At 40.3% G+C, this 19,929-nt stretch overlaps 3 protein-coding genes across 4 annotated transcripts; all 3 read left to right on the top strand.

Annotated features, from left to right (window-relative positions):
- Positions 1-274: 274 nt before the first annotated feature.
- LOC108602971 (aminopeptidase N-like) lies at positions 275-3,421 on the top strand. The gene is made up of 6 exons (XM_017991354.1): positions 275-914; positions 983-1,279; positions 1,332-1,518; positions 1,576-1,823; positions 1,887-2,999; positions 3,058-3,421. The coding sequence occupies exons 1-6, from the start codon at positions 280-282 to the stop codon at positions 3,353-3,355; spliced, it is 2,778 nt and encodes a 925-aa protein (XP_017846843.1). The 5' UTR covers positions 275-279; the 3' UTR covers positions 3,356-3,421.
- Positions 3,422-3,547: 126 nt separating this feature from the next.
- Positions 3,548-4,557, top strand: LOC108602972 (bursicon). 2 transcript variants are annotated; one of them, XM_017991356.1, is made up of 2 exons: positions 3,548-3,696; positions 3,755-4,557. In XM_017991356.1, the coding sequence occupies exons 1-2, from the start codon at positions 3,567-3,569 to the stop codon at positions 4,144-4,146; spliced, it is 522 nt and encodes a 173-aa protein (XP_017846845.1). In that variant the 5' UTR covers positions 3,548-3,566; the 3' UTR covers positions 4,147-4,557. The 2 variants fall into 2 exon arrangements, with proteins under 2 accessions (XP_017846845.1, XP_017846844.1); XM_017991355.1 differs by having other exon boundaries at positions 3,548-3,705.
- A 147-nt stretch (positions 4,558-4,704) lies between these two features.
- Positions 4,705-19,901, top strand: LOC108602970 (lateral signaling target protein 2 homolog). Its single transcript, XM_017991352.2, has 5 exons — positions 4,705-5,546; positions 16,120-16,260; positions 16,323-17,063; positions 17,122-18,230; positions 18,298-19,901. The coding sequence occupies exons 1-5, from the start codon at positions 5,511-5,513 to the stop codon at positions 19,265-19,267; spliced, it is 2,997 nt and encodes a 998-aa protein (XP_017846841.1). The 5' UTR covers positions 4,705-5,510; the 3' UTR covers positions 19,268-19,901.
- The last annotated feature ends 28 nt before the right edge of the window (positions 19,902-19,929 follow it).

The following is a 19,929-nucleotide window of genomic DNA, read 5'->3' as shown; positions in this document are numbered from 1 at the left end:
CTAATATATATTTGGGTATATTTATTAGCCGATAAAAATGGTCGGCTATATATAGTACATTAGGTATAATAAAATAAACTACCTTTAGTTACCAGCTGTTGCCAAATTCGCAGCTATTGGCTATGAAGAAACTGTTAGAATTGCAGGGTAATCGTTAACAGTTGACAACAAAATATTGATATTGACAAACTATAAAATAAAACATACATATGCTATCTTTATTTGATTCTATGTATATTTTTCTTATTACGCCAGTTCAGTTGTGTACTAAGACTCGAAATGAACGGTTGTGGTTTCCATTTGTGGCTGCTGGCCATAGCGACCTCACTAGTTCTCTTTGGCAGTTGTGGCTGTGTGGATTACCGACTTCCTCGTAATGTTGTGCCAACGTTTTACAATCTAACGCTCAGAGTATTTGTTGATACTGATGGCAAGCCGGCTTCAACGTTTAGCGGTGAAGTCAGCATAGATATACAAGCTTTGGAGCAGAATGTAAATCAAATTAGACTACATAGCGATCAGCTGGACATAGAGGCATGTCGACTGTACAATGCTAAAGGCGATTTGCTGGATGAGTTTGAAAATGCGCGACTAACGCATGAGCTGGAGACACATCAGCTACAACTAACGCTAAAGCAGGCTTTAGCTCTCAATGAGCAGTACAAATTGCAGTTCCAGTATAAAGGTCAAGTACGCAATGATGTGTCCGGTTTGTTCAGCGTTAGTTATGCAGAGGAGCAAACGGGCGCAACCAAGTGGGTGTTGCTAACGGAAATGCAAGCTATCAGCGCAAGATTGGTGTTGCCCTGCTTTGATGAGCCTGCATTCAAGGCCAAGTTCCAAGTACATATTGGTCGGCCAGTGCCCTACAATGCCATTAGCAACACGCGTTTGATTAACACAACTCCTGATGGGTGAGAGAGCTTAGTGTTATCTATAATTGTATATAGCAGTCGCCTGATACATTGATTTATTATTTTAGCGTCAATCGTTTTATGGATCATTTCGAGATAACGCCTATAATGTCTACCTATCTTTTGGCTATTGTTGTGTCTGAGTACAAGGCACGAGGCGATAGCCAAAAACTTGCAATTTATACTAGACCGGAGTGGTATAATTACACCGAGTTTAGCTATCAGGTGGCTCAGCGTGTACAGCCCGCCTACGATGCGTACTTTGGTACATCTTATGAGCAACTTGGCAATCCAATATATCAATATGCAAGCACGCCACGCTTTCCATACAATAGCATGGAGAACTGGGGTCTAGTCATCTTCAAGTGCGTACACTTTAATATATGAAAATTTTAGCTATTAAATTAATTGCTTTAGGGATAAAGTTCTATTGGAGCATGCTGGATATACGGATGGCTGGCTGCAGAAAGAATTCACCATACGTAACATTGTGCATGAAAATTCACACATGTGGTTTGGCAATAGCGTTACTTTCTCCTGGTGGAGTTACGTTTGGATGAATGAAGGCTTTGCGCGCTACTTGGAGTTCCTAATTGGCAACGAGGTGGCTTTTATATTTTTTAAATACGCACTTTTGTTATAAACTTTTCATTGCTTACAGCTGTACCCAGAGTATCAGTTTGATCAACAGTTTATTGTAAGCAAGCTGCATTCAGTTTTCTCTACGGATGCACTAAACGTTACACAGCCCATGACAAGCCCAGAGAGCAGCATACAAACACCAGCTGATATTAAATACAAATTTGGTAGAATTTCATTTGCCAAGGCCGCTTGCATTGTGCGCATGTGGCGCAATTTAATGGGTGGCGAAAACTTTGATAAAGCCATGAGAGCCTATCTGAAGGAATTGTAAGTATTGCAGGCCAAGCTGACTTTAATATAAACTTTAACATAAAACATTCTTTTGATTAGCCACTTGAAAAATGCCTCACCAAGCGATTTGTTTGCTTTTTTGGAACAATACTGGCCTGAACAGCCTTTGGTTTACTTGCCCCAGTTCTTTGCCGACTTCACTGAGCAAGTGGGATATCCTGTAGTCAGAGTGAGCGCAAGCCTTGAGAATCATCAGATTACATTGGATCAAGAACGCTTTCTCAAAAGTCCTGGGGATGGTAGTGATCCCAAATTGCGCTATACACTGCCCATTACCTTTGCCACAAATTTGCAGCCTAATTTCAAGAATCTTACACCGCACTTTTACTACGATAAGAATGCAGATGTTGCACAATTGTATTTCAATGACCCAATTGACTGGATTGTGGTGAATCTGCAGCAGTCGAATTACTATCGCGTATTTTACGACACACCATTGCTTAAGGCACTGCATAAGGCGCTGGACACTACTGAACACAGTGCCATAGTCGTTGAGAATCGTGCAATGATCGTAGATGATCTCTTGAACTTTGCTTATGTAGGCAAAATGGATTATGCTGACGTTTTTGAGTTTATGGAGTACATGAGCAAGGAAGGCGAATATATACCTTGGGTAGCCGCTTATGCGGGCATGGAACTCGTTGCCAGACGTCTGACACCACAGCAGCTGCCTAACTTTAACAAATACCTTAAAGATATAACAACTGCAGTGTTTGCCAAGCTGGGCGTAAGCTGGAGTTCCAAAGATAAGGTCTTGGACGTATACAATCGCAACATGCAAGTGGCATGGCTATGTAAATATCAGCATACCGAATGCAACGCACAAGTACGTCAAAGATTCGAGGAGAGCACCGAAAAGCCAACGCCTGATTATCGTGAGACCTTCTACTGTGCTGCTGCTCGTGTCGGCGGCTATGAGCGTCTGCTGGAGCTCTACGCAAAGGAAACCTTTGCCAGCGACAAGCAGCTGCTGTGGCGCGCTGCCAGCTGTACGCGGGACTATCAAAAACATTATAAAAATGAAGTCCTCAGCAAGTCAAGAGATGTGGAGCTTAAGACTATTGCTCTGGCGCAGCTTTATCAACAAAATCCAGATCTAATTACACCCATTTTCCGTATGATAGCCGAGAATGTTACGCAGCTGGCGGAATCGTAAGTCTAATGTGTTACATCTACAAAGAATCAAATTTTATAATTTATATTTTTACAGTTTGAATAGCTGGGAAAAGACAGCACAAGTCTTAAGTGAAATGTCTGAATACTTTAGCTCCCGCGATCAACAAAAGATGTATACCGATTTCCACGAGCAGAACCATCAGTTGTTTGGCAGCTCAGCACAAATCCTAAGCAAATCGCTAGACAACGTAAAGGAGAACATTGAGTGGGCGGAGCAGCGTTTAGGCCGCCTGGTTAACTTTTTGCAAAAGAGAAACGGCGCCGCTGGTCTAAAGTTCGAAGTGTCTTTATTGTTGCTGCTGTCGTTGTTAATCCTTTTGCTTAAGCACTGATTTGTGCATAAGTAAGTCAAATAAATGTGGCACAGCGGGTACAAATGCCGTTTCCATGTATGCAATTACTAGGCAAAAAGGTTTGTGCTGCAAACGCTTTATTAGGCAATAAGTCAACGGGCCGCAAGAGCTTTGGGGGCAGCTATAAAAGCTGTAAGGCGGCTCGAGCGATTTCCATTTGGTAGAGACGAGAGCTGTCAGAAACAACGAGATGCTGGGCCACTTGCTACGCCATGAGAATAAACTATTTGTGTTAATTTTGTTGTATTGCGTGTTTGTCAGTTTGCTGAAACTTTGCATGGCCCAAGCGGAGAGCGGCGCGGTGGCAGCGACTGATAACGGTGCTTTGGGTAAATAACATTTCATATTGTGTATTGACTTACCCCGATTGCATTGCAGACATTGGACACCTTGGAGACGACTGCCAGGTGACGCCAGTTATACACGTGCTGCAGTACCCGGGCTGTGTGCCCAAGCCCATTCCATCGTTTGCCTGCGTCGGCCGCTGCGCCAGTTACATACAGGTATCGGGTAGCAAAATCTGGCAAATGGAACGCTCCTGCATGTGCTGTCAGGAATCGGGAGAGCGTGAGGCGGCCGTCTCACTGTTCTGTCCCAAAGTAAAGCCGGGCGAGCGCAAGTTTAAAAAGGTGCTTACCAAGGCGCCATTGGAGTGTATGTGCAGACCCTGCACTTCCATCGAAGAGTCTGGCATTGTGCCCCAAGAGATTGCCGGCTATTCGGATGAAGGACCGCTTAACAATCATTTTAGACGCATTGCCTTGCAGTAGGGTTTATAATCATGTATATATTACCATACCATTTGCACTTTAAAATATATTAAGCTGCCTGCACAAAAATTCGTTTGCTTTTCTAATAAAAGCGCAATTGCCAAACACAATGTGACCAGATGTCTTAAAAACGTTGTCTATAAATTAAGGTGGTAGTTCCACTTTTGGCGCTCATTCACAATAGAGTTTAGTTTGTGCTTCTTTTATATAAAAAAAAAAATGCAGTTTGATATGCGCAGCTCCTGAATATTCACTAAATAAACCATTTTCACTTTTTAGTGTACAGCGGTTGTTTGTACAGCGCACACTAAATTGCTTTTAATCACAACGCTGCGTCAGTGTATATTTAAAGCTTATCGAGCGGCAGCACAGCTCGATTATCAGAGTTGCGTGTGCGAGTATGAGCGAGAGATCCGATGTTCGACTCAAACCAGTGTGAGCGGCTACGATTGGCAATAACCATAGACATAACGATAGCGATAACAAAAACAAAATTTACACTGGACGGGAAAGGTGTGTCGCGGATGTTTTAATAATTAGAAATTATAATTATTTATAACAATAAGAAAGTAAGGGCGCGCGCTGGCCACAATTAAGTTACATTGGCAGAAAGAACAGCATTTAATGATGAAGCTTTGAGCGCGACGGTTTAAGAGCTACTTCTACGCGAGTTTTCATGCTGGTTGTTTGGCATTAATGAAAGCCAGATTTTTCTGCAAATGCTGTTGCAGTTTTTAACGCAGCTTACAATTTTTACAAATCGACGCAATTTCCTCATAAAGAAATGCAGTTAAAGTGATATCTGAGTGGCAAAAGAGCAAACAAAAGTCACGCGTGTGTATGTGTGAATGTGTTAGTGTGTTTTGAAGGCAAAACGAATACGAATATGAAGCAAAGTCAACACGAAACAAAGTGCAAAAGGCATTAAACAAAATTAGCACTTCTTAAGTTGAGAAAACAAATGCATAAAACGAGTCATTTTTCGATTGTACAAATGAGAGTAAGCTACGATTAAAGGCATTTAAAATGCGCTAAAAAGTGAAAAATTAAAACCAAAATTCAACGTGAACGCAACAGCTACTTAGTAAAATCACACACAAACAAACAAACAAACACACATACGCACAAACTGCGACAGTAGTTGTGTGTCTCTTCACAGTTTTCGGTTTGTTTGGGTTTTGTTTTTCTTTTGTCACACGCGCCATTTCGTTTATGTTATTGTTGGAGTGTCTGGCTCGCGTGCGTTGGGCAAGGACGACAACGACGCCGTTTCTGGAACTGGAGCAAGTCATTTGACAGCTTAACTGACGCCAACAGCAAATCACAAGTAGAAGAAGAGCAACAGAAACAGCAGCTGCTAAACAATGGATACATTTCGCAAGTGGCTCAACAAACCAAAGGTGCGTACAAATATTCATCAAACTTTGATAACCCAATTTGCATAGACACAAACACATGTGTGTGCTCACACATACACACACTTAAAATAGTAGTTGGTGCGTTGGTCTCTCTGCTTTGCTTATCAGCTAAAAATACGAAAACAAAGCAGGCGCCAAAGTAGAAGAAGAAGCAGACCTGTAATTAATAACAAACACAGCAACAACAAAGGCGCAAAATGGTGTCAGGCTGCTGCTGCTTTTGTGCACTTGTGACGTCATCGCTAGTGCTGTTTTGGCCCTGGCCACTCTCTGCTGTCGCTCTCTCTCTCTCGCTCACTCGCTCAAACGACCGTGTGCGCTTTAACCACATTTAATGCATTGGTATTGGTGCACTTACATGCAATTGTTTATTGCTATTGTTGTTGTTGTTGTTGCTTGCATGATTAATTCGCTGACGCTGGCAGTGCTTGGCTTAACGTAAAACAATTGCCAAAGCTTTTAGTCAGCTTAGTATTGAAAAAAAAAAAACATATGCAGTAGCAACTACAATAATACGGCTAATAACAATAATTACAACAAATCATACTTATGCGTGTTGCAAATTGTTGCACAAGCCACAAGTAATTTTGTTTATGTTCTTGTCTCAATTCAGCTTAGATAGCTTTATTATATTAGAGCTTCACTGTATGTAATGCATGCGATTTGAATTTACAATATAATTGTTTAGCGCTTAGTGGGAATTTATTGCAATTTTCCATTTCAATAGAAATTCAGTTGGAAATCCCACAAGTCTGTTGTTGCTGCACTTATGTATAATCAAGTGTAATAGATTGGATTTTGTTTAAACACACACACACACACACGCACTCGTATATGTGCATCGATATGCGCATGTATTTATAGCCTTAACATCATGCTTATTTGCATCTAAATTTAGGCATACGATAACATTACGTATTGACTGGAATTCTTAAATGTATTTCTTTTCATTTTGTACGTCGAGACTGTTCCAAAAATAAAAGCATGTGTATCTATGTTTTGTCTCTCTAAACTCAATTTAAAGTATTCATCGCCTCCCTCGCTCTTTGGCTGCCAGCATACGTCAATTCGTCAATCTGATTGACGTTTTGATTGCCCACATTACGTACTACGTGAAATCTAAAACAATTTACACGTAAAAAATAAAAAAAAAAGCAAACTCCATGCGTGTGTGTGTGTGTAGTTGACTGGAGGTCAGTGCCGACAGAGCTGGGGCATTGTCTATATGGAAATTCAAAGTCAAGTCGACTACTTAACTTAATGTGCCAAGTCAACAGTGTTGCCAGATGTTGAGCACCCAAATCACTCAAAGAAAGTTATCGATAAATATGACTAATAGCAAGATAGTGTAATCAATGTATGTATTTAAATGTGAAATAGGCATATAGCTGAAGCTGATAAGCATCTAATCAGACTACATGCCTATATATAACAATTTATTGTATATATAAAATCGGAAAAGCAAACTTTGTGTGTAACCATTAAGCATGACTACTTCCTAAGCCGCAGGCGCTTGAGCAATTGTTGTATATTTTTATAACAGTAATTTTAGTATAAAAGAAAATGTGCAAATTCCATTTAAATTTAATTTTATATGCACATGCTGTATTTAAAGTAATTAAAATCGAGCAACTTTTAGTTGCTTCACTTTCCGTTTAGCTCTTTGTTTTGCTTTTTTGCTGCTCTGCGCTTTTTATTTTTCTATGCTGTTCATTAACACACTTCTTTGACTGGCTTCGCCCCCCTTGCCAGCGCCCCTGCAGTTCACTTGCAGCTCATAAATAAAACGCGTTACGTTTTTTTTCCTACTCGTCTCAGTCACGCGAACAGCAACAACAACAACTAACAAGTAAATAAAGATTGCGGCTTAAAACTCAAACGAAATAGAAAATGTTGTGTATTTTTTCTTCTTTTTCTTAACGTTGTCTCGCTTGTGCTCTTTTCGCTTGTTTGCAATTTTCATTGACTGACTGACTGCACATGGTTATTCCGTTTCTTACATACAGTTATATACATACATATATATATGCATGCTTATATACTTCCTGGATCTTCTTTGTTGCGGCTTTTGTGGCAACTTTCTTTTGTTTTGCTTTTGTGGCAAGCAAAGCAGCTGCGTTGCCAACAATTAAGCAAAAACCAAGGCAAACTCTTGTATATTTTAAATATACATAAGATACATGCATGTGTGTGTGTCTTTAACAATTAAGCTGTAGCAACTGCAACTGTTTTCATTTTGAGCGCACTTTGCACTGTGTGGCAGACACTACAAATTAATTTTATTGCTTCAAGCACAGCAAACTTCACTTTATAGATTAACAATTTACATCAAAGGGTTCGGCAGCTTGATAAAAAAAGCTATTCAAAAATTGAAATTAAATTAACTTTTTTAAATAGCTCAACGCTTAACCAAATTGATAGCCATATAGCATTAATAACAATTTATTATTCATATAAAATCAACGACATTTTATGCTTCAGCATAGACATAGTTTTAAAACATTTGTCTTGCAACAAAAGATATAAACTATAATTATATAGAGCAAGCACAAATTGCAACTTCGTATACCGATTTTACTATAATTAGTTATGCACAGCTCAATTTATTGTTTTTGTATACAATCTGATGCAATATGTTTGTATGTTGTTTATATTTGCTGATTAATAAACACACACGTGGAGCTTGTATTTATTTATAAAGGCATTAATTGTATTTTGCTAACAATTACTCTAACACCCACACAAACGCACTCCGCTTGCTCTACTCATCAAAAGAAATGTTAAATTTTGAACAGACCTTCGTTTTTGGCATTTTCGTCATTATAAAAATGTATTTTTATTTTGTTTATATAAAAACTTGGGAGTTTTGTTTTTCCGCTGTAGTTTGGCATTGAATTGTTTTCCAGTCAGCCCAAAATAGTTGCAATTAAAAGAGAAATCATTGTGACTTATGCGCTGTTTATATAAAAACAAAAACATTGTTTTAAATACGATATGGAAAGGGGCCAAGCCACTAAACTGTGCCTACTTTATATAAAGCATGAGCTGGCAGTTTGAACTAATGCAATTGTCATAAATGAGAGCTAAAGAAAGCTTTAGACCCGGAGAGAGCGGCAGAGGGAGAGCGACAATGGTTTTGCAAGTTGTGAAGCAATATGGAGGTCAGAGTCGACTTAACTTGGCTACGACAGCTGTCAGCTTGGCCGCCGCGTCTCTGTCGCGTAATAAGTCTTTAGAAAAATGACATTTGGTAACGCTTTCTTAACAATAAAAGCTGAGAGCGAGAGAGAGAGAGAGAAAAATGAAATATGGCGGAAGTGTCAACTATATACACAATATAAGATTAAATTCCAACAGTTACATTTGCTAATTATAGCACTTAATATAATGAGATAAGTAAACTAAAGTTACAAGCTGTTGAAAATTTGTTAACAAGCTGCAAAATGAACTGTTTATATTTGTTATTTATATGCTGAACTAGAACTAAATAATGTCAGTGTAGAAAACTCACACACAATGCAACAGAAGCAGCAACGCTCGGTCTACAAATAGAATTCTTTTTTATGAATGAGTCTGTTGCGCATACGCCCCGTTAAACAGACCAGACGCCACTGCAACAGTTTGTGCCTATGTATTAGTGTGTGTGTGTGTCTGTGGCTGGGTAATTGGTGTCGACAAGTGAATGGCGACGCGGCCTGTTGCGCGTGCCTACAACAACAGCAACAACAACAACATAATCAACAAGAGCGTAGCAACCAGCGGCGGCAACAGCAACAACAACAACAGCAACCTGTTTCTGTTGACTTACAAAATTTGGGCCATGGCGACATCATGTGCCACAATCTTTACAACGACAACAACAACAACAACAACATTGCTGTTAGCCTAGCTAGACGGCCTAATTTTCTATTCTATACAAAAGCAGAAAAATAAATAAATCATAGCAACATGAAAATCGTTAAATCGTAGAAAATTTCATTGTATTTAAATTCGACTTATCTCGAAAAATTATGTTTACACGTGCTGCTGCTGCTGTTGCTGCTTCGCTTTTGTCGCTTAATCATTTTATTTGTTGCGGATAAACGAATTAGCTTAGCAGCTATTTATTTATTTGGATTTGTTGTTGAGAACTTTTCCATTTCAAATGATGTAAATTAACATACAATTTACTTGATAACAAATGTGCACATGCTGAACTTTATACAAATAAAATAAAATTCATGTGTTGCCCTTTAGGGCTCGAGTAGTAAATAATAGACAAAATAAACAACTGATTAAGCTACACACATGAGTAAATTAGCTAACTAGTAATGCAAGTGTTAAATGTACAGTTGATAAATGTAATTAAAATAAAAATATGAAATCAAAACAAGCAGAAAATAATTTAATCAAATAAATAATAACAAAAATCAAATAAACAAACAAATTTAGCTTAAAATAAAAAAATTGAAGTTCAAAAAATATGACTAAAGAATGTATAAACAATTAATTTAATTAAATACGCCAATACAAAAATATATATATAAAATTGCAGAGCATTCTGATTATAATACGAACGTTGTTATCGCAACATTTAATGCTTGGACAGCTGTCTATTTAGCAAACTGATGGGGCATACTTAGCTAGAATCTGATTAGACACGCTCGCTAATACACACACACACACATACATGTGCATGTACATGTGTGTTAGTGCAACGTCAACGATATCAATTGAGTTTAATCAAAAAGCGTTTTTGTGCAACTAAACAGGGCTTCGCTTTTGCCTCAAGGCAAATCGCCGCCATCCCAGCCAGTTGTCAATTATTACGTTTACGGCTTTTCAAACCGCTGACAGCAACATTTTCCAAAGCTGCAAATATAAATCAAAATAAAAGCCCAGACAAACAGACAGACAGTCTGACCACTGACCAAGGCGTCTGTGCCTGTGTGTGTGTGTGTGCATTGAGGGAAAAAGTAAAAGCGGTGAAATTTTCCTCACATTCACATTGAAAATGATCTCGTCGCAGTCGTCGTCGTGGTCGTTCGTCGTCTGCATTGCGAGCAGTGCAATGCACTGGTCAGCAGCCAAGCCACAGCCAGCGGACAATCTCCTACTTTCGAAATGTGCACACTTAAACAACGACGAGCATTATCTAATCCCCAAACAGTGTTGCCAGATGTTGAGAACTCTTCAAATAAGTTCAATACTGAAATTCTGAGTAAAACTACTTAATGTTGCAACTTTTTAGCCAAGCAAATGTATTAATTGCAAGCCTGGCTTTTATTTGAATTTAAAATTCAATTTGTTAGAAAATAAATGCAGGATCATATGCAGAAACTTGAAAGAAAAGTTCACATTGTGCTTAAAAAAATATTTAATTTTAATTACGAGCGTATTTTTTATGAGAATGTGCTAGATTTCAGCCTATAAGCTAGATCTAGCCTGAAACAAGCTAAGCTGGCAACACTGTTTACCAAGTGCAATAAGAGAGAGAGAGCGCGAGAGACAAGTGCCCTATTGAGAGAGAGCGTGCTTATCAGCTGCTTAGAGTTGCATAAGCGAGCGAGCGCATGCTGACCGGCATATCAATGAGATAGACACACATAAATAGAGAGAGACAGAGAGAGAGAGAGGGGGCGTTTAAACTCAAACTGTTGCTCTGGCTGCTTAATATTAAATTAGCGCCGCGTCACTTCCGACTGTTGACAGTGCATACAAAACGCTTAACCAACCAAACACCCACCCACCCACAGCTTGGCACGCATATCGCACTTTAACCTCAACGACGCAGCCACAGCAGCCTACGTGAGTGTAGCAAATAAATAAGTAAAGAAACAAAAAACAGCAGCAAAAAACAAAAACAGAAAAGTGAAAGCGATTGTGGTTTATCATCTTTGTCATTAATGAACAACTTAAATGTTGCTTTATGGCAAAGCCTACGCTGCAGCAAAAGTGATTGCAACAATATTTGAGAAAGTCAGTGCAGAACATATTTCTTAATCATTAATTGATCGCTCTGTGGCAAGCCGGAAGTGCAACGTGCTGCAATGCAAAAGATTCTTTAAGCAGATAAAATGCCATTGATTGTCAATTGATTAAGCGCTGATATAATCATGCACTTTGGTTTGCCCAATGGCCATTACGTTACCACAGCATTGTGACACATTTGTTGGCTGGCTGGCAGTCTTAAATGAATATGTAACCGGGTCAAGCGAGCTCTTAACGTCTTCCAAGTCCGCCAGCCCGCCCTTTTTATTAACCAATTTATTGACTTTTGTGCGCTTCTCTTTCTCTGCGCTCTTTCTTGCTTACGCGATTATTCATAAATTGTTTTCAATTATGACATAATAAAATGTTTAACAAATTATAACAAAAACGCAAGTGTTGTTGGCACTTAATTTATTTTTATTAAATTAAACAAAGTTGAATGCACTTGGGGGTTAACGTTTGCCAAAAAATCTGCCGGAAATGCAAATTAGCTAAAGAATGCAGAATATAATAAATATAAGCTTATAACTAATAATTATTTATATGCACAAGTCGGTTGCAAAATTTCAAATATTAAAAGCCAACAATTTACTGTAAGTTTATAACTTGCACTTGTAGTTATAATTACTTTATCAACAATATGTAAATATATGTAATTACTTATCTTTTGTTTATTTTTATACACTTGCCAGTTGACCATGACTCATATTTGTTTATCACATCACAAATTGTGTGCAATCCCCCAACAATTTCACAATGATATATGAAAAGTGAAAATATATAGAGCCCAGAGCTTGCGTGACATTTTGTTGACAAATCATACAAAAGAAAAACTAGATATATTTTATATATATTTCCAGCTATTTACAAAGCTGTGCCATTTATCGATTGTTTCTTCAGAAAGCATATATACATATGTATACTTAGCTATAAAACATTTTGTGATTAGAATTCGTTCTAGTTATGCTTTGTGATTCACTTTAAACAATTTGCGACGCAATTTTGCTTAGCTAACATATAAAAGTTGTTAAGGTAAAGCTCTGATAATTACAGTAGATTACAGTTGTTGTTGTTGTTGCTGTTGCTTTTTTCGAGTGTCGTGTGGCGTTTTAACGTGCGACTAATTTGCAATTGTTTGCCATGCACTGGCCAAAGTGAAAAATATAAACAAATTTAGTTAAAAACTTTTTATATTATGCATATGTGTTGAACTTGGGTCAGTCAGCACTTGTGACTGGAATTTTTCACAGCAATTCTATATTTCTATTAAATTACTTGATGAATTCAACAGCAATTAAATTCAATTGATTTATCAATAGGTGCGCATTAACAAATACGCGCGACGTGTGCAAATTGTCAATTAGACAATTTTTGAGTAGCAGCAGGTAGCGCAGCCTAGGAAAATAATCAAACTAACTACTATGCACTAAGCTCAGTCAGGCAGAAGGTCAGGCAGCCACTGAGGTTAACCGCAAGTCAATTGATTGCCCATCTATAATATATATATGCTAGATTCATTTTTTTTTCTTTTTGCTTGAGCAGCGCATTAAATTGCAAAAGCATTTCTTTTGTCAATTGCAAGTGCCGGAAAAGCGAGCAGGTGCGCTCAGCTCAGCTCAGCTGGCAATGTCAAGTGTGTGTGTGCCTATCAGCTATATATGCTATATACAGTCGTACGCTTGGTTTATTAATCAGTCTATGTGGCGCCCATGAGTTTTGTACTGTTTTCATTTTCAATGCCAGCGTTGAACGCTGCAAATGATTTTGTCGTCGCGTATATAAAAGTCTCAGTGCTCTGCGCTCAAGGATGTGCTCGAACGTAGCCTGTTGCAGCTCATGACGTCAGCAGCCAGTGTGTCCTTAAAACGACGCACAGGCCAGGCATCAACTCATAGACCTATGGCAAGGTTAAATCAGGCTGCAAAATATTATGCATACGTATATCAAGACTTTAGCCACGGACGCAACAACTGCCTCAGCCAGACTGAGCAGCTGAATTAATGTTGTGTGAATTATTTACTATGCAAACTGAAATGAAACAGCATATTTAACATTAAATATGCCATTAAATACACCTGCCTATGAGCAGAGCCCATTGCTTTTAGATAAAATTCTATTTTTGGCCAGCTAGCTGATATCTTAACTGTTAATCGATATGAATTTATTTGCCACACAGTCTGTGAAATATAAAAATAAAACAGCTAAAACGCAGTAGGCTAAAAATCAATAATAATGCAAAGCAATTCAAATAAAATGTGTTAAATTAAGTTAATTAAACAAATGTCGACTCTAAGTATTTATTTAAGCTTTGAAATCTAAATAAATGCACACGCTAAGCTTAAATCATAGCATAGCTCATTATTTATTTAACAATTCTGCTGAGCAATTATAAGTTTCGTAATGTCTTTTATAACTTTGCCTGAAATTTCGCTAAATGCTTGGGCTATGCGCACTACTCCTACACTCATTCAATATGCTGAAAACGATTTGTGTCTGTATTGCGCCGTTGTATAATTAAACTACCTACATATGTAACTTTTTCTACAAACACAGGCACAAGTTCATTAAAAAGTAAAAAGACGTAATTTCATGCGTTTGGCTCGTTAACATTTCATGCAAAGCGTGAATTGCGTTAAATTAAATCGATACTTGAATGCGCTTAAATTGTAAAATAAATGTTAAGTATGACTCTACATAATTTACATAAAAGTTAGATAATAGCAACAGCTATTGTGCTTTATGATATGCGTAAAATAAAGTGTATGCAATAGTTGTGCATAGGAATTTTATAACTAATGAGCTATAAAGTTAGCTCAAGCTGTTGTAGTAGTCATAGTCATGCTCAAAGGACTTGCTTCCTTGGCTGCGAACAAAAAGCACTTTACACTGTTTTTTGAATTACAAATTAATGTGTTTTGGTGCACAAAGCTTTTAATTACAACAGAGATTTGTGTGCTAGTCTTTACTTATAATTTAATATAAGCCACAGGCACATAAATAATTGTTTAGCTTTGCGCCAAGGTTGGTCAATGACGTTGACAAGAGAAGTCTATATATGCGCTATATTTATATGTTTAATTATGAATTACCTTTTAGTTGTTTGTTTGTACAATTGTGACAGCCATTGCTATTGCTTAATTGATAATTAAATAGATTATTTTTGCTTTGAAGCGCACACGCGGTTTAAGACAAACTCACAAAAATGAAAAAAAAATTGCGTCGCAATTATTAACTGGGCTCGGATTAAAGAGACGCAGCAGTCATATATAAAAGGCGTGCGACATCTTTTAAAGCCAAAATATGAGTGAGTTAGCAATAGCGTGAGAGAGCGAGCGAGAGAGAGAGAGAGAGCGGCAGTCATTGAACTGTTTTAGCATGGCCTTGTGCATACAAAATACAAACGTATAAGTAATGATTGTGCCACAGTACGTATACTTAACTTAAACCTGGAGGTCAATAGAATAAGCACACACACACACACACACTTAGACATGCATGTAATGAACACTTTTGTGTGTATATTTGTCTTACATATTGCGCTCATTACACGTTCTATGGAATTGCCACATGTTGCCATAGCAGTGTGTGTTGCTGGCATTGAATGTGGCAACAACACATGCTTATTTACATTATTGATTCACACACACACACATACATACATTTGCTGCGTTCATTCACTCGCTGTCCAGTTCATTGTAAACTTTAAAATTGAACACCAATTGTAATTAAGCAAATTTCGCTTTAACAATTTTTTGCTCATTTTGTGTTTTTTTTTTTGTGTACGCACCAAATTTCGCAATTGCCTTCACTTCACCAGCAAGCGCTGCCAACGCTGACTGCGACGTCGACTGCGCAGTATTGAAGTCAACGCTTTTGGCGTGTGTTTACCTTTATGATAAACACATTCGTACATTTTATTTTATTTCCTTGCAGCGCATTTAAACAGAGCGCGGCAAATAAAACAAAAAGCAAAAAAAAAACAAGTTTTTTCGAGAGAGCGAGACTGAGAGAGGAAGTCGTTTTGTTTGCTCATTAGCATGCGGCAGCAAAATAAATTAAATATATATAAGAGAACTTTATGCGCACATGTAATGCAACTAAATAATTTGCATTAATTGACTGTTGCTTGTAAATTATAAAGCTATATGTATATATTGTGTGCTAATTTTAGTGCTCTAATTAAAACTATCGACGAGAGACACACGCTATGAGTTATTACTGTACTTGCCAGCTGGCAGCACTTGATGTCAACTATACTTAGTCATCTAAAGTTGATTACATGTTGTTTATACTGCAATCGTTGCTCACTGTTGTGTCGCAGTTACTTTTTGTTTTTATTATGACGCCACTTGGGTGGGCAGACGTGCGTCATTCACTCGCTCGCGTTATCCTTTGTGTCTGCATATAATTCATTTAAATTATGATCCTAATGCGTCTGAAATTAGCGTGTGTGACTTGCTCTCGATAAGCAATGAAATGACATAAGCGCTAAAATGTAAATTTTCTAAGGCTTACTTTAGATATTAACATGGATTATTGCTCAGCGTTATATTAATCATACGCACTGTGTGTGCTTTCGTTTTAGGCTGATGACAAGTCGCTGCTGGCGCGCTTTTACCATGCGGATCGCTCGCTAACCGCAGTGGCCAGCGAGTTGGATAGCTTCGATGGACGCGCCGAGCCGGATCGCTGCACACGTTTGGTTAGTCGCCTGCGCCAGAATCAGGTAAGTGGCAGCAGCGCTTGGACAACAAATAAATGTTTAATCTTTCTCGTTTTTGCTTACAGGATAAAGTGCTGGCCATTACCAATTTGATAATGGAGGAGCTGCTGGGCGAGGAGCGCGATCCGCGCGCCTTTCGTGCCAAATTTCCCGAGGAAGTGCTGCAGGAGAATCTAGCGGGGCAGCTTTGGTTTGGCGCCGAGTGTCTGGCCGCTGGCTCGTCCATATTGAATCGTGAAACCGAAAGCAAAGAGATGCGTCCACTTGCACAGGCAGTGACCAAAAGTCTCGGCAATGTGCGCGTTCTGCTGCGCGATCAATGCCTGCGCAACAATGTGCCCAATAGCAAGACCTTGCTGCTGGACTTTAACGACTCCAACACCGAGCAGCTGTACGAGAGCTTGAAGATCTTCGATCATCTGTTTGCCGAGTTCGAGCTGAGCTATGTGAGCGCCATGGTGCAGGTGAAGTCGCAACATGAGTACGAAATGCAGCAATGGATTGGTGTGCTCTTCTCCGAGACGCTGCAGCGTGCGCTCAAGATTGGTCTGCTCGATCAGGATATGGTGGATGCCTTCGATCCGGGCCTAATGTTCTCAATACCGCGCTTGGCCATTGTCGCCGGCCTGGTGATCTATGCCAAGGGGCCGCTCAACATGGATATGCCGGGCGATGAGCTTTCAGAAATGTTCCGTCCATTTCGCACGATACTGATACGCATCAGAGGATTGCTGCGCAACCTCAGCAAGCAGGAGCTGTTGCATCTGGAGAAGCTGCTCTGCACCAATGAGGATATCAACATAAAGGTAATACAAGTTAACAGTTAAATTAACAAGCGTTTAAATAATACATTTGTTTTTCTAGATGCCGTTGGGCACCAGCAGCATTGAGGCGCCTAGTCCAGAGCATAACAATGGCGCCAGCAACAACAATAACAATAATAATAATAACAGCAATAGTGATAGAACCAATACGCACAAGCTTGTCGAGCGTTTAGTGGATCAGCGCAACAACAACAACAATAGTAACAATAGCAATGCCCAAGAAAGAGCGCGCTCTCCGTCCGTGCTGTCGTCATCGAGCAACAGCACACCCACAGCCTCGCCAGCGCCCTCGCCCACGCCCTCACATTCCGTTGCCTCCACCTCATCGGCAGCCACAACGTCCACAAACGCACGCGCCAATTGGAGCGACGATGACGACGACGTCGACGACGACGATGATGATGAGGATGATGATGATGTGGAGAGGCAGCAGCCTGGCGCTGACAACGACAGCGACAGCGATGTGGATCTCGATGAGCAACTCGGCGACTTTGAGGCACACTTGAAGCAGATAATGGCAGCGGCTGAGTGTGCCTCGGGCTTTCTAATTCCAAACACAAACCTGGGCAATCTGTTGCAGCCACAGCAGGTGCCACTCACCGACAATTTTGTTGCCAGCGAGGATGAGCAACAGCAGCAGCAGCCAGCACCAACGCAGCTGCCAACGGAGGAGGAAGTGCCCAGCACCAGCGCTGCCATGCGAGCTGCTCGACGCACACTGCAGCGTCTGAGCATGCCCAGCAGCAGCGGCAGCGACGACAACGACAACGAGCCCAGCAGCATTTGTGATGCCGACAACAATCATCAGGAAACGACGACAATCAAATCAGCTACAGAGCATGCCGCACGCCAGCGGCACAGTCATCGACATCATCATCACCACCACCACCACCACCATCACCATCATCAACGTCAACAGCAGCAGAATAGTCAGCACCAGCAGCATCATCATCACCATCGTCATCATCAGGCGCATCCGCATCGTCTGAACCGCAGCACACGCAAGCGCTGCAGTCTCGAGCCCTGCGAGAGCTCAGCGGAGCCACAAACAGATCACAGCTGCGCCAGTCCGGCGACCAGCACTGCGTCCTCGCTGTCTGATGATGCTTCGATAGCCTTGCGCAACACCACAGAGCGTCTCAAGCTTAAGTAAGTCGCGCTTAACCAAAGATTTGTTTATTTTTTATTAAATTTATTACGTTTGTTTTTTTTTTAGAAACACTGAGAATCTGCTGCATCGTCTGTTTGTCGCCATTGCTGGTGTGGCCGATCAGCTGCAGACGAATTTCGCCTCTGATCTGCGCCAGATATTGCGCAGCGTGTTCCTCATTAACATGTCCTCGACACAAGAGGATATTGACATACCAGAAAAGACAAAGGATTCGGAGCTATTCGAGTTTCGTGCCTCTGAAAATGATGTGATACAGGAGAGCGCCGGCTCCAACCAAAGCATTTACTCAGCCGAGGAGGTCAATCCCGAGCTGGACAATGTGTTCAACAACAGTGGCAATGGCAATGGCGGCGGCATAACAACACGTCACTCAGCTGGCGCTGCCATACAGCGCAACAATACAACTGAATTGGCCAACAGCAACAGCAGCACAGCTGTCGCCAGCAGAAATCATGTGGCGCGCAGTCGCAGCTTGGGCGACCAAGAGTCGGCAACAAGCAGCAATTTGCAAACGGAGCAAGTGGAGCAGCAGCAGCAGCAGCAGGCGCAAATTCAGTTGCAGCTGCAGCGTCAGCGTAACAATTCCGTGGGCAGCAACTCACCATCGAGTCACTCCTCGAGCAGCTCCGAGCACAACTCACCCATAAGCACACGCAGCGGCAGTCAGCGGCGTCTGCAGGACAATGACAGCGTCAATTCCGCCACCACATCCACCTTGGCGCCGCCGGCTTGGATACCCGATGGCAAAGCGCCACGTTGCATGTGCTGCCAAACGCCGTTCACAGCGTTTCGGCGCCGTCATCACTGCCGTAATTGCGGCGGCGTCTTCTGCGGCGTCTGCTCCAATGCCACTGCACCACTGCCCAAGTATGGCCTCACCAAGGCGGTGCGTGTCTGTCGCGATTGTTATGTGCGCGAGGTGCGCCAATCTCAGCTGCAGCAGCAGCAATCAAGCAGCCAACAGCAGCAGCAGCAGCAACAGGCCAGTCGTCCACAGACCGCTAGCGTCTCTTAGGGCTGGCCCATGGGCGCACTTTGGCGCACGAACTACAACCAAGACCAAGACCAAAAAAGCACCACCAGCCACCAATTGGTGGTGCCATTGTCATTGTATGGAAAAGCAAACTGTGAATCGCAATCGTTCTTCAAACTTGTTTTCTTTATTTTTTATGTCCTAACTAAAGCTTAATATAAACGAATCCTAGACAAAATGCACAGCTCCAAGTGCACAATCTATATACACCATATATATACATATATATATACTTTATATTTGACCTATATACCATTTACGTATATTGATTTTAGTTTAGTAAACCACTGACCAACTAATTGTTGTCACATTCTGTACAATAAACATTTTGATCTATGTATTATATACTACGCCACACACTATCCATGTAACTAGACCATTCGTAAACGTCGTGAATAACTGTAAATTTTAAGTGTTTATTTCTGCTCCATATCAAACGGCTTGCATTTCAAAAGTTTTTCTTGGGTTTTGGGGACTGAAACGCAGCGCATCGTAGTTAATTCTGTTAAGCTTTAAATTGCAAAACTGTTTTTGTCTTTTAGAAATACTGTATATATATTTTTGTAGCAAGCACAACAAAACAAAGCGAGCAGACTTAAATTCTAGCGAAAATTTGCGAAACCATATTGTGATTTATTGTTGTT

The sequence above is a fragment of the Drosophila busckii genome, chromosome 3R (assembly GCF_011750605.1).
Source record: "Drosophila busckii strain San Diego stock center, stock number 13000-0081.31 chromosome 3R, ASM1175060v1, whole genome shotgun sequence".
NCBI classification, from domain to species: Eukaryota; Metazoa; Arthropoda; class Insecta; order Diptera; family Drosophilidae; genus Drosophila; species Drosophila busckii.
This window is presented reverse-complemented; position numbering and strand designations above follow the sequence as displayed.